The 13,691-nt window shown below is 39.2% G+C and overlaps 1 protein-coding gene across 3 annotated transcripts in view; it reads right to left on the bottom strand.

Moving 5' to 3' along the window:
- VPS41 (VPS41, HOPS complex subunit) overlaps nt 1-13,691 on the bottom strand; it is a 109,651-nt gene that overhangs the window by 64,399 nt on the left and 31,561 nt on the right. For all 3 annotated transcript variants that reach the window (XM_027655850.1, XM_027655849.1, XM_027655851.1), the window contains one exon: nt 5,728-5,802. In XM_027655850.1, the coding sequence (XP_027511651.1) occupies nt 5,728-5,802 (75 nt within the window). The remainder of the gene's footprint in view (nt 1-5,727; nt 5,803-13,691) is intronic.

Below are 13,691 nucleotides of genomic sequence, written 5' to 3'. Positions count from 1 at the left end.
GTTAAGTTCATTTCCCCTGCTGGTTAACTTTTAAACCAGCACACCTAAGTATGGTAAGAGCAACATAAAAACATTCTGGAGAAGATAAATTAAAAATTCTTCCTTTCTGAGAAAGAATGGTAAGGGGTTTTTTTCTCCCTCCAAGCAATACAAGGTTTACATAAGAAAAGAAATTTGTGACAATAAAGCAAAACCAGACTGAAATCCAAGGACAATATATTTCTTGGCATCCTCTCCTCCTCCCAAGTGCATTCAGTGCTATTTTGTTTTATTCCATGACCAGTGGTAATGTCTTTCTCTGAAGACTCCTTCCTTCTCTTTTATGTTGATGTATCAGTACATTTAACTGTCAGAACTGAAGTTGTAACCACAGGCAATCAGAATATCTATCAGAATAAATCCATCTGAAGAAGCCTCAACATTAAATAAAAAAAAAATGTTTCTGCTGCCAAGAGAATTAACAGATTTTTTAAATGTTTTCTTGCCTTTAGTTATGAAACAAGTACAGAGGTATCAAGTGTTCTGAAATACTATTAGATTTAGATGCTATGACTACGGAATAGGGTTTCTCAAGATTTTTTTAAGAGGTTTCTACATGTTGTCACAAGCTGCTGAAACAAAATCATCTCAGGAGGGATGGACACCAATGGTAGAAGAAGAGAGAAAAAAGAGCATCCCATGGAGCAATCAGCAGGAAAACTGCATCTGACAGCAAATTTATTTTAGAAGGCTTTCAGACAGGCTCTCATTATTTTCTAGAAAATATCCTTCTTTTCTGGAAAAGGTAACCCCTTCAGTAACTCTCCTCTACATGTTCAACAGATTGGACTCAAAAGTTTTAAAAGAACTTTTAACCTTATTTCTTTCTCCCCATCTCAACCATGATTGCTTCAGGCAGAAAAATTAAAAAAAAAAAAGTAATAAAAAAATATAAATCCCCCTAGATAAAGACCTGCAGAACAATGTCAGCAAATGCCAGTAATGGGCCTCAAAACGTGAGGCTTAACGGCTTTAAAAAGATCAGTTCCGAGGACAAGAACCCCCAAAATTCCTTCAGATAGTCAAGGAGACAGAGTAAAAACATTAAACTTTACGTAAACTACAAGAGGAACTAAGCTATCAGCAAGGAACTAAGCCATCCTCGGAGTGGCTCAAAGTTCAGCAGTCTCAGTGAAGTTTAAAACATCTCAAACCATCTCATCTCCCTTTCAAGTTTGTCTCCCGGATACATCTCCTAAGCAGCATTATCAGCTCAGTCCACTACTCATTAGCGAATATACTGCCTCCAACAACGTGCTTTAAAAATACTTCTGCATGCACTGTGTAGGGCTGTGCTACTGATCCAAAGGATTAGAAAAATCAATATTTGGAGACTGTAAGATGTATCACAAAGCTCTGATTATGTAAGCCAACCAAAGGGTTGTATTTAAGTTGGGTCTGGCTATAAGCCTAGAAAAGCTTTGGGACAATGTCTAGAGGATTTTGCTTTCTCGGTTTTTGTTTTCATCAGTTGGCACAGCATATCCAATCCAACAGCCTACACAAAATAAGAAGGAGAGGAAAGAGAAAATAAAACTGAGAGAAGAAAGAAAAAAAAAAGAAAATGCATAATTAAAACATAACAATGCAAATTCTGTGGAAGCAGAATCCTCAAACATAACAAAACAGCCCTCTCAAATTAAAACTAATTAAGTAGAATTAGCAACAATGCCCTCAACATTTTTCTAACACTTCACTGAATGCAGCCATATGATATTTCTTTAAGAGTATGAAAACAAAGTGGAGTGACTTAAAAGGAAAAAACAACTCAGCATAAAATACGTGTTATGTTCACTCTAGGGACATCATATAACAGTTTATTACTTCTTAATGTCCTATATTCTTCAAAAAGAAAGTGATTCTTTTGATATTACAAACCTATATTGGATTTATCTATTTCTACTTTCCATGCTCACTCTGCTCATGATGCTCTTAGGTAGCTGGAAAAAGGATTTTGTGATTCCACGACATTTTGCTAGTCCTGTCCAATTTTAAATATCCACAACCCACCATTCCAGTGCATCCAGACTTAGCTGTTTCTTTGCTTCCACACTTGGAAGAAGTAACTAACCTTCAGTGATCAAAAGGCAGGCAAACAAAAACATTTTATCTACAAGTCGCATTTCTTGAAAAATGATCAGTGTAATACTTCATGGATTTTCTTAACATCAATGTTGTTACACGCATTAAAGATGACACTAACACATGCAAACAATGGGTTTTCAATAGAATTTATATTTCTTCATGTAAAAAAAGTTACAAGCCAGAGTAAGGGTGAAAATTACACTGCTATTATGTAACGACACGAGACCTTTAGCAAAATTGGGAGTCAGATCCAAGTTTTTCAAGACAACATACAACTAACTACATACAAAACTAACACACAAAAACTAACCTAAAAGATCTCCACAGTTCTGAAGCTGCAAGCCTGATTCCCTTTCTATTTATTCAAGGACCAAAATTCTCTTATACAGTAACAGCAGCGAGACTAGAGGGCTGGTGTTGGTTTTGATTTCTCTTCCTTTCCATGCCAGTGGTGACCAGCTGCAGTTGAGTCCATTGGACAGGAAGATTTTTCAAAGAACCAAATGTGCAGTACAGAAAAGCTGCAAGTAGCTCCCAAGCACTTGTTGGACATATATGACATACAAGTGCCAGGTTTTCACATTAGGTCTGGATGTTGACTGACAAGAGGGTTAGAGAATTGTACAGTGCTGCTGTGCTCTCCTCCCAGCCAACACAACTAGATCAAATCTAGTTTGAGAGTCCAAAAAACCCAAAAAAAGTAGTAAAATAAAATATATCAGACAGCAGAACAGATATGAGGAGGAGATTCTCATCCTAAGGCCTTCCCTCAAGAAGACAAATGGTTTCCATCTCTATCAGTCTGGATGCACTCTGCCTATTGCAAAAGAGGACATATCTTCATTAAGTGGTAGAAAATACTTGGATCAATTCAGCTTTGTATTATAGCCCTTTTTTTGCTTAAAACTGATTTAAGAAAACCAAGCTGTTTCATGTTTTCTTTTCCCCCCTTTTTTTTAAAAAAAGGATTTCACCATTTTTACTTATTTCACCAAATTAATAAAGACTTTGCAATTTATACAGGTGTTTTAACTTCTTACATTATCAACACTCCCACTGTAGTAAGGAGTGCTACACTATCCGTCCAGAAATCTGCCATTTTCTTACAGAGTATCACAACACACAAGTATGCATTTAAACCAATTTTAGGGGTGGATTCTTTCACAGACATAATCCTTTCTTGGAAAGGTTTGTGACGTGAGAAGTCTAACTTCTAAATCACCCAGATCTTTCAAATCTCCAGATGAGTTTTTCGGTGTAGAATACGGTGAAGCATCAATGTCTCTGGACTCTATGAATACAAATATGTTGCATACTGTACTTGTGATACTCCAGCCCTGTATCAAAAACATCACCAGAATTAGCCCTGGCATCAGGACCATACTTGAGACTGCCTTGTATAGCATGTAATGACACACATATGTCCACAACAGCTATTTCACTAAATGAAGACAGAGTCACTGTCCTAGTCAGAACAGCTGGGACCAGTTCATCACTGGATGGGTGTAACCCAAAACTGTGTATTCTATAGCCTTCCATGCCATTTACCAGAAACTGTTATCAATAGACTATTTACACCCTCTGCCCAGAGCAGTCTGACTCCTCAGGCTATAAACTGGGTGTTAAGAGGCCTGTGAGATAGGAGGGTGCCCCTGTCCTCACACCCTTTATGGAACTCCTCGCCCTGAGGGAAGTACTGGGTATTCCTGCCTGAACTGGAGGATATATAATCTTGGAGTCTTGGGACTTTTTTAACCACTTGTGGGATCCAGAGGAAGACTGCAGACCACCGCTCTCAACCAAACTGCAGACCACCACTCTTGACTGGACTGTAACCACCACTCTTGACCAGACTGCACCAGCACTCTCACCAACAGGCTTTTTCCCCTCTCCTTTTACTCTGGACTCAGGGGGCCCAACGAACACCACTCTGTTCATGCCCCAGGGTGCTTGGTTCTACATTTGGGTTTTGTGGGTTAAAACCAACTGTTTGTCTCTATAATCGTATTTATTGTATTATTTTATTAAATTGTGATTCTGACTTGTAATCTCTCCTTTGAGTTGAGTTCATTTCCCCTGCTGGTTTACCTTTAAACCAGCAGTCACCATTTAAGGTATTGAAGTCGTTTCAAATACAGCCACACCAAAGTAGAGATTATGGATGTTTTAATATTTCTCAAATCAAATACGTGTATTTAATATTCACTTAATATATGAAAAATGTGCATGGCTCATAGTCTCACTGCAGCATCAGTATTTTGAGTCAGTAATCCACAGTCACATCAGAGGAGCCCTTACATCAACAGCAAGTGCTTGCTTCCCAATACCACAGGAAACACCTAAACCAACAATGCTAGCTCAACACTTTTATTACCTTCCACAATTACTGACCCTTGCCTTATCTTGTGTAGACAATTAGGAAACACTTGTGCTGTTTCTCACAGGCTGTAAAATTCTACAACCCACTCTGATAGGCACTAGTATCCCAATTACTGTGTCAAGATAACGACACCAAGATATCTCAGAAACAAAAGGCTTGGATATACAAACTGGCTGCCTGTCTGTTGAGGAAAATAACTACATATTTGCAATGAAAAAACCCAAATGCATACAGTCTAAAGGGCTTGTTTCCCCATTTTGCCTACTGAAAATCTGATTTTATTTTTAATTTAAAGAATTTCTACTCAATGGGATGCAACCATTAGGATTACCAAATTCCTGCTCTTGTAAGTCTACTGTGTAAGAAATGTTCTCCTCTGTAAGTCAGATGGATATTGTAAAATTATTTAAATTATTTTAATGCATTGTATTTGTATATGAGCATTATATTAAAAAAGAAGTTTAAATACACCCTGTGCATTAGAATTTTATCATTGCAAACCAACATTAGAAAAGACTGCCATCGACTGAAAAAACAAAAAAGACATTCTTATAAGTGGAAAATCAATCACCAAAACCACTAAATGTCACAGCTCAACATTCCAGAGAAGCACTGATAATTGTTAGTTATACACTGCACAAATGATATATGCCCTCAGCCAAGGAAGTAGGTACCAGTTTTTTAGGAAACTGTACATATATTGATTTTACATTTATTTAATGTGGCTGTTGTAAGACACTTTATTCTTCTGATAAACTATGATTGCTTATCAAAAGATTCTATAATTCAAGAGAAACATTCATAAAATGTGTGAAAATGAAAACCACCAGCCCACAGAAATCATGCCCACAAAATCCAATTTTGTGGATTTATAGCAGAAAGGCATTAAACTACTGTCTTGCAGGAACAGCAGAGTAGTCACTGAAGTATAACTGGCACAGCAGTAATGATTAAGGTGACATGTCCTCCTGCCACAGCTGTTAATCAGCTTAATACCAGTTACATTATTGACATTCTTGTAATTACTTTTTCTACGGCACATTTGTGCAAAATATATTTAACTTTAACTTTGAGTATTCAAAGGTGAGCTCAGTTCTCAAAATGTATGGTCAAAATAGAGGTGCTAAATGCAGGAATTAACTCCACAGGTATCACAATTATCTCAAATGTAATACTGAGGACTATCTGCTACCTCAGTAAATATATAAACGAATTTGTTGTACCTTGCCATCTTCCGAGCAAACACCCATGTGTTCTCCACTTTCATCCAGGCTGATCTGATTTATCTTCACTGCACTCTAGAGAAAGAATATAAAGAAAAAAGACTTTTAAAGTTACATCACCAATTACATGCTTTAACATTCCTCACTCTTCACAAGATTTATGTGTTAACAGTTGAGTATGTTTACTTGCATGAATCAAAAAACCAACACAGAATAGGTATTTCCATGACAAAGCCAAAAGACAACCTTCTTTCCAGCCTTTTGCCTAACCCAAAAATTTTGACTTACTCTTTGCAGTTACCAGCCTAAGGGCTCCAGAGCTCTCATGAAATGCCAGGCTCCCAGGCCTTAAGCATCTGTGCCTGTATACCACAGCTATTAATTCCCGCTATCAAAACTTGGGATAAAATACAGTGACCTCACCAGCACCAATGCAACTGAAAATTCTTCTGTTTTGGTCTGATAGCTATACTGGCAATTACTTATTCAAATTCCTTCTCTTGCTTTCATTTTTGGCTTTAATACTGTTCTCAGAAGTGAGTATTGAAAGGTATTGAAGTGCAACTTAGGTGTACTCAGACAAATACTGAGAAACTGGGGGGGCCTGAAAACTGCCCCAGTTTAGTAAATTTTCCTTTGCCTATCCCAGTATACTTTTGGTTCTAACCTACAGGGTTAGAGAGCATGTTACTGCTTACTTAGCTTAAAGTGCTGAGAACTAACTTAAAACATCATTTGGGAAACCTGATGCATATCCTCTTGCATACAAACCTCAATCCAATTATATTCAAGTACCAAGAACCTTCTTATGTATCATGATGCTGGTTTCACCCTCTATAACAAATAGCTCATCATTTCAAGCATCACTGAAGGATCTTCACACAAGTAAGTTTCTCTTACACTTTTAAGAACAATTTTTAAGAAATCCATCACGTTTGTGTAAAAATGAAGTGTCACTGAAAGAGCATTGGAGTTGTACAGTCACACTGGATGTCACACAACTGTGTATGAAATATCACAGGTCCTTATATATGCTATGGCAGTTGGAATTACATTAGAAGTACATAATAAAAAGTTATATAAAAACACCCTGTCCAGATGGACTATCTACAGGAGATAAACTGAGGTGTTCTCACCCCCTTTGGAAAGTTTTTCCCCATAATCTTTCACACACAAAAAAAATCCCAAGTCAGAAAAAGTAAGCTTTCCTCTTTTCCACTTTGAAAATAATATATGCCCAATCACATCTCATTTTCTAGAAGCTTCTTTCTTATCCAGGTTGAACAACTGTGCTTTGCACTGCAACAGTTGCCTGCTGAGTTGGGAAAATGATGCTACCCTTTTGCTTTCCTGCTTCCTTGAGTGCAGAAGACACTACACTTGGTCTCACCTTGTGTCACCTCAAAACGGTACCTGGAAATATCACAATTATTGCCCATTACAAAGTGGTCTTTCTACTGTTTGTTGTTTGCCAAGCAGTTCACTGCCAAGGGAGAAGTCACAAGGAATTTTTCTTGACTTACGCGCTCCAGAAGTATTTTCATTTGCCACAGTGTGGTTGAGTTGCTATAAATCAAGATCAGACACAAGTGCATGACTGGCAGCACAGGCAGCTGGGGAACATGCACCACCTCAGTGTTCTCCTGACACATTTAGGGGGGTGTCAGTAGAGGAGTACAGTTCAAGCCCATCAACCTGATGGTGTGTTCAGCATCCTTGTAAAAGCTCGATTCTCAGACATTACACACAGAGTTGGCTAATTCCAGGACTGGAGGATGCTGAGTAGGGCAAGATATGTCAGTTTTCAGTCTGACCTGCTAGAAGCTTCATAACCAGCATGAACTTTTATTCCTGCCTTGCCTTGAAAAATGCCTTTCTAAACATCTATTTTGCTCACCAAGGTGCAAGAGAAGATTTTGACTCTGTCTAGAGGATATGGTGGTGAAAAAGCCAGCATGTCTACACCATTCCCTCTGTAAGCAGAAACAACTCTGGCCATCTGAAAGGACCAGCACAGAAAGTTCAGCTGAGTTCATCATGGAAGTGGCATGTTCTTTTTTGTTCTAGGCTGCATCTAAGTTGCCATTGCCACAACTTTCTCACAAAGTTTCCTCTCTTCTTTTACTACTTTGCAATTGCAAAGACAAAAAGTCCATCTTGAATATGAATAGCCCCATCTTGGTACAGGGTCATACAATAAGGTACAGTGTTCAGCTGGTGGTGTTCTTCTCATCACTCCAGCACCTATACGTGCCATCGGGCTGATATTACAGCAACAGCAGATTTAGCAGCACTCCTGTGTGATAGGCCTTCTTGGAGGCAGTACTGCAATAAAGCCCAAGACAAAAAGACACAAAACAGGACACACCAGAAGAGCCGAACAGCTCAATCCTACAGTCCACACTGTTCCTATTTTTCTGTCAAATGGCTTTGATAAAATTTGACTCTGAAAAAACGAAGAGAAGAAAGTAGACAAAGTGGACTGTGAAAATTATCTTCGCATAAAAGTGAAAGACAAGGAGCAGGATGATGGAATTTATCTGTTGTGCTGTGGTTTGAAAGCCATGTGGCAATAACTTTGGAGATTAAATGTGTGATTGCACTCAGATAACTCACAGTGCCTAGCAAGGCAAAACCTCTCATTATATACATGTAAGATATTAAGTATAACAGGAAGGGCTTCTATAGATATGCTGCAAGCAAGAGAAAAACTAGGGATAATGTGGGCCCTCTCCAGAAGGAAACAGGAGACCTGGCTACCCTGGATATGGAAAAGGCTGAGACTCTCAATGACTTCTGTGCCTCAGTCTTCATGGCAAGTGCTCCAGCCACGCTGCCCAAGTTGGGAAAGGCAGATGCAGGGACTGAAGGAATGAAGCCCCTAAGCCCACTGTAAGGAAGGATCAGGTTCAAGACCATCTAAGGAACCTGAACGTGCACAAGTCCATAGGACCTGATGAAGTTCATCCGTAAGTCCTGAGGGAGCTGGCAGATGAAGTTGCTTAGCCATTATCCTTAATTTTTGAAACATCATGGCAGTCAGATAAAGTCTCTGATGACTGGGAAAAGGGAAATCTAACCCCTATTTTTAAAAAGAGGAAAGCAGAAGACCCGGTGAACCACAGCTCAGTCAGTCTCACCTTTGTACCAGACAAAATGATGGAGCAGATCCTCCTGGAAACTCTGCTAAGGCACATGGAAAACAAAGAGGTGACTGGTAACAGCCAACATGGCTTTATAAAAGGGAAATCATGCCTGATAAATCTGGTGAGTTATGACAGGGCTACAGCGTTGGTGGATAGGGGCAAAACAACTGACATCATCTACCTGGACTTATGCAAAGTGTTTGACATTGTCCTGCACAACATCCTTATCTCCAAATTGGAGAGACATAGATTTGATGGATGGACCACTCAGTGGATAAGAACTGGCTGGATGGCTGCATGCAAATAGTTGTGGTCAATGGCTCACTGTCCACATGGAAACCAGTGACGAGTGGTGTCCCACAGGGGTCACTGTTGGGGCCAGTACTGCTCAACATCCTTGTCAGTGACATCGACAGTGGGATCGGGTGCTCCCTCAGTAAATTTGCCGACAACACCAAGATGTGTGGTGCAGTTGACACACTGGAGGGAAGGGATGCCATCCAGAGGGACCTTGATAGGCTTGAGAGGTGGGCTGATCAAAACCTCATGAAGTTCAGCAGAGCAAAGTGCAAGGTCCTACACCTGGGTTGTGGCAACCCCAGGCACACCTACAGGTTGGGCAGAGAATTGAGAGCAGCCCTGCAGAGAACGACTTGGGGTGATGAAAAACTGAACATGAGCCAGCGGTGTGCCCTCACAGCCCAGAAAGCCAATGGAATCCTGGACTGCATCAAAAGGAACATGGCCAGCAGGTCAAAGGAGATGATTCTACCCCTCTACTCTGCTCATGTGAGATCCCACCTGTAGTACTTAGTACAGTTCTGGTGCCCCCAACATAAGAATGACATGAAACTGTTCCAGCAAGTCCAGAGGAGGGCCACAAAGTTGACAAGAGGACTGGAGCTTCCCCCCTGTGAAGACAGGCTGAGAAAGTTGGAGCTGTTCAGACTGAAGAGAAGGTTGCACGAAGACCTCATAGCAAACTTCCAGTATCTGACGGGGGCCCACAGGGAAGCCAGAGAGGGACTCTTCATCAGGAACTGTAGTGACAGAACAAGGAGTAATGGGTACAAACTGAAAGAGGGGAAGTTAAGGTTGAATATTAGGAACAAATTTTTTACTGTGAGGGTGATGAGACACTGGAAGAGTTGCCCAAGGATGCCCCAACCTCGGCAGTGTTCAAGGCCAGGCTGGATGAGGCCTTGAGGAACCTGGTCTAGTGAGAGGTGTCTCTGCCCATGGCAAGGGAGTTTGGGATTAGATAATCTTTAAGGTCCATTTCAACCCCTTAACATTCTATGATTCTAGGACAATATCAGTGGAGAAAAAGGTGATTGCACATTATTTGCATTTTTCCACATTCAAAATTGCGCACAGTATTTCAGAACAGTTTGTTGAATAGAAATTTGATGGATGATACAGTATTTCACAGCTGTGTATAAAATTAGCAATTTGTTACAAGCCTTCTGCATGCCCAACACCTCTATAAGTTGCTTTTAACTTTTCCTTTCTCCTAGTATTTATTTTCCCTTTTGTCTGCACCATACACAGATGACAATCAGGGAAAACAACTAAATTCAACTAAAAGCAGATGTGTTCACTTACACAAACCTCCTGCTAAGTTCCAACAGGAGATGCTATTCTAAATGATGTACGCAAGGCAAAGCAAGCACAGAGTAATTTTTTTCGGCATTCAAGTCAAACTGGCACATTGACTATTACCCTTTTCGCTGACTTTATCAGTCAGAACTTTCTGCCAAGCTCAGAAAGTGATGACAGACCATGAACAGTCCAGGACCCCTAGCATTAGACCAAGTAAAAACACATAATTTCCTTATGATCAGAATGATAGTTCCACTATAAAAATGATAATAATACACATTGTATTTCTCAAGCAACATAACTGAAATCTGGCAATAAGGAGGATCCTGTTAGGAATGGAAATACACTTAAATCATTAACCTGGGAACAGCTTCAGAATTTCATACACTGTGGAAGTATTGGCAAAGAAGGAAGAAATGCCTTCAGCTGAATTTCCATTAGCTGCAGTTTTCTTTCTGATGGAGACATGCTTGGAATTCTACACAACATAAGTAAGTTTGACTGTTCAAAATCAATAATGTCAAGCTGATACTATAGAACAAAAAAAATGTTACCTTAATGGATGAAAGAGAAGTTTAGGGAGCAGGAGAGAAAGCTAGCAGACACCTTGCACATAAAGATCTAAATGCAGGCTTTTGCAAAATCTAAAATTTAAAGGAAAGGAAAATCAAGTATCTAGCAGCAAATGTACCTCATGTGATAATCAATTACCTCATGTAAAATGCTTGAAATAAATGCTCTTAGTATGGATTATATCAGCTCTTCAATTAGGAGTAAATTCACCACCACTCAGAGAGCTTCTTTTAATTGTGTTCTTTGTGGCAACTCCCTCTCCCCTGACACTCATCATCAACCCACCTTATACAATCAGTCCCCCAATGGTGAACCTGAGAAATCAATCTGCTAATGTATAATTTGTAAAGCTGCCCCGACTAACAAATGGATAATTGATTCTTTCACAAATGCTGCATCCCAATGGATATGAAGTGGATGAACAAGAAACATAAGACTGGATTTCACTCCAATTCTGTGAGAAATGCAATATTTACAAGCTAGGAATCTAAATGTTTTAATAATTGCCTGTGACTTCATGCCTTTTAGCCATGGTTAGCAGGCAAGCAACATTCATGTTAGGAGTGTGAAAAGCAAAGCAGTGTTCAGTCATACTTACAGCAAAGCTCATTTTACTTCAAGAGCTTCCCATCATTCATGTAACCCCCTTAATCAGCATTTTTATCCATTCTTTAAAAAGAATTTTCAGAAACTTTTCCTAAATTAATTCAAACATTGTTATTTATCTATGTATACACATACGTACATATCCAAAGAAGAAAAACACCTCTAGGTCTTGTCTGCTACAGTAATATCAATCTGGATCTGCACAATGATTATGTAGCTGCTCTCCACAGTAAGGCAAACTGTATGTACAAGTTGAATTGTAATTAAAAAATTGTATCCTACAAGTGCCTATTTTTCATTTATTCATATGTTTCATCTGCATGACATTCACACAAACAAGCATGTAAAGCTCCAACGTACAGAAATACAATCAATCAACCCACTGTTTTACATATTAGCCTACTGGAGTAAGGATGACCATTTTTATGCTTGTATTACTACCACCATGGTGAAGGTATCTAAGCCCAAATACTGATTTGTAAACAGAATCTGCCTCAGTCATTGTCATAGCTAAGCTAAGTTCCTTGTGAAATACAATCCTAAGCCTTTCTCTAGGTAGGATGAGGAACTTGCTTTGAATAGCACCCCAAATCTTCAGCAACAGCTAAGCACAAGTGTATTACATGTTGTTTGTCCCCTCTATTTTGACTTCAAAACACTGATATCCAGAGTTTTCTGATACTGAGGAACTATCTTTAAAAAGAAATTGAACCCATGCCCTTTTCTCGCCCCAGATGCTGCAGTGTTGTGATGATTTACACATATTTTGCATATTTGTAGAGTTTTATTGATACAACAGAGGTAAAAGCAACTCAGAAACCAAATTCTGATGCTGTATCATGATTTACCTATAAAAAGGTAAAAGTATACACATACCTATGTGTTTACACGTAGCTGAGAAAGACAGCATAGTAACAGAAAAGCTTAAATTGAAAAGGCATCTGTAAATGTTACAGAAAAAGCTGTTCACCACTGCCTGCTACAGAAGTAGTACACTCTGAATTTACAACACTTAAAATTCATTTGATGAAAATTTACTAATATCCACACCAAAGAGGTTTAGGTCAACAATACTAGCAGAGAAATTCTGATAAGTGAGGATTCCTGCTCCATTGCATTTCCTATAACACTATTGAATCTGTCATTCTTCAAATGAAAAATGGGAGATTATATTGGTTAGAAGAAAAGGGAGGGGGGAAAGCTGGGGAGAGTGACAAGGTCTGGGACACAGAACAATAACAACATTAACTTTTATTTTGTCTGTGGGAAGGCAGACCTTGCCTACAAAAACAAAGATCCCAAAAGCTTGTCTAAAACTAAGGGAATATAAGGACAAGAAATCTCTCTACAGTCTAAGACAGTAAGAAAGACCAAAAAGCCTACAGTGATTTCAGTATTTTCCACATCAGTGAATCTCGTTTGTCAACTGCAGGGACTAAGAAAAAAAGGAAAAAACATTCAAGGAAAAAAAAATAACAAGGGATCTCCCTAAATCTGTAGTAGTTGCTAAATAATCAGAATGCTTGTCTAGGAATGATGGACCTATTACCGAAAACAAATCCATACTGAAAGCCTACACTGCTTCCTAGCAGAGCTTAACTGTTAGCTAATTCCTGATGGATCTAAAGTAGAATCTCTTTTCTGCTAAAACACTTGTGTGATAAGGAGATATCCTCCTGGGAACTTTGTGCCAAAGTAAACAAACTACTCCCATTTCCCTTCTCTCCCCAGATCCCCTTTACTATCTTCTGTATAACTGTAGGGCTTCAACAATGTTATGTCCTAAGCCTGCCTCTACTTCTTTGTTGCTATCTGTGTATTAAAACCATCTGAGAATATGAAGCAATATTCCCCATCACACACCCATAGGGAGGGCTGATGAAGGTCTGAAGGTGATACATACACCCTCCTCGGAAGATCCAACAAACCCTCAGGAGACTAGTCCAGGTAATGTGGAGGTTCACCTCACCAATTTCTCTGACTGCTTTCTTTTCAGAACAGTTCACCAAGCACAATGAACTCGTGGGAATTCACCGT

The sequence above is a fragment of the Corapipo altera genome, unplaced genomic scaffold, assembly GCF_003945725.1.
Source record: "Corapipo altera isolate COAL_440 unplaced genomic scaffold, ASM394572v1 59, whole genome shotgun sequence".
NCBI lineage: Eukaryota > Metazoa > Chordata > Aves > Passeriformes > Pipridae > Corapipo > Corapipo altera.
Note: the sequence above shows the minus strand (reverse complement) of the source record. Positions and strands in the feature narration are given on the sequence as shown.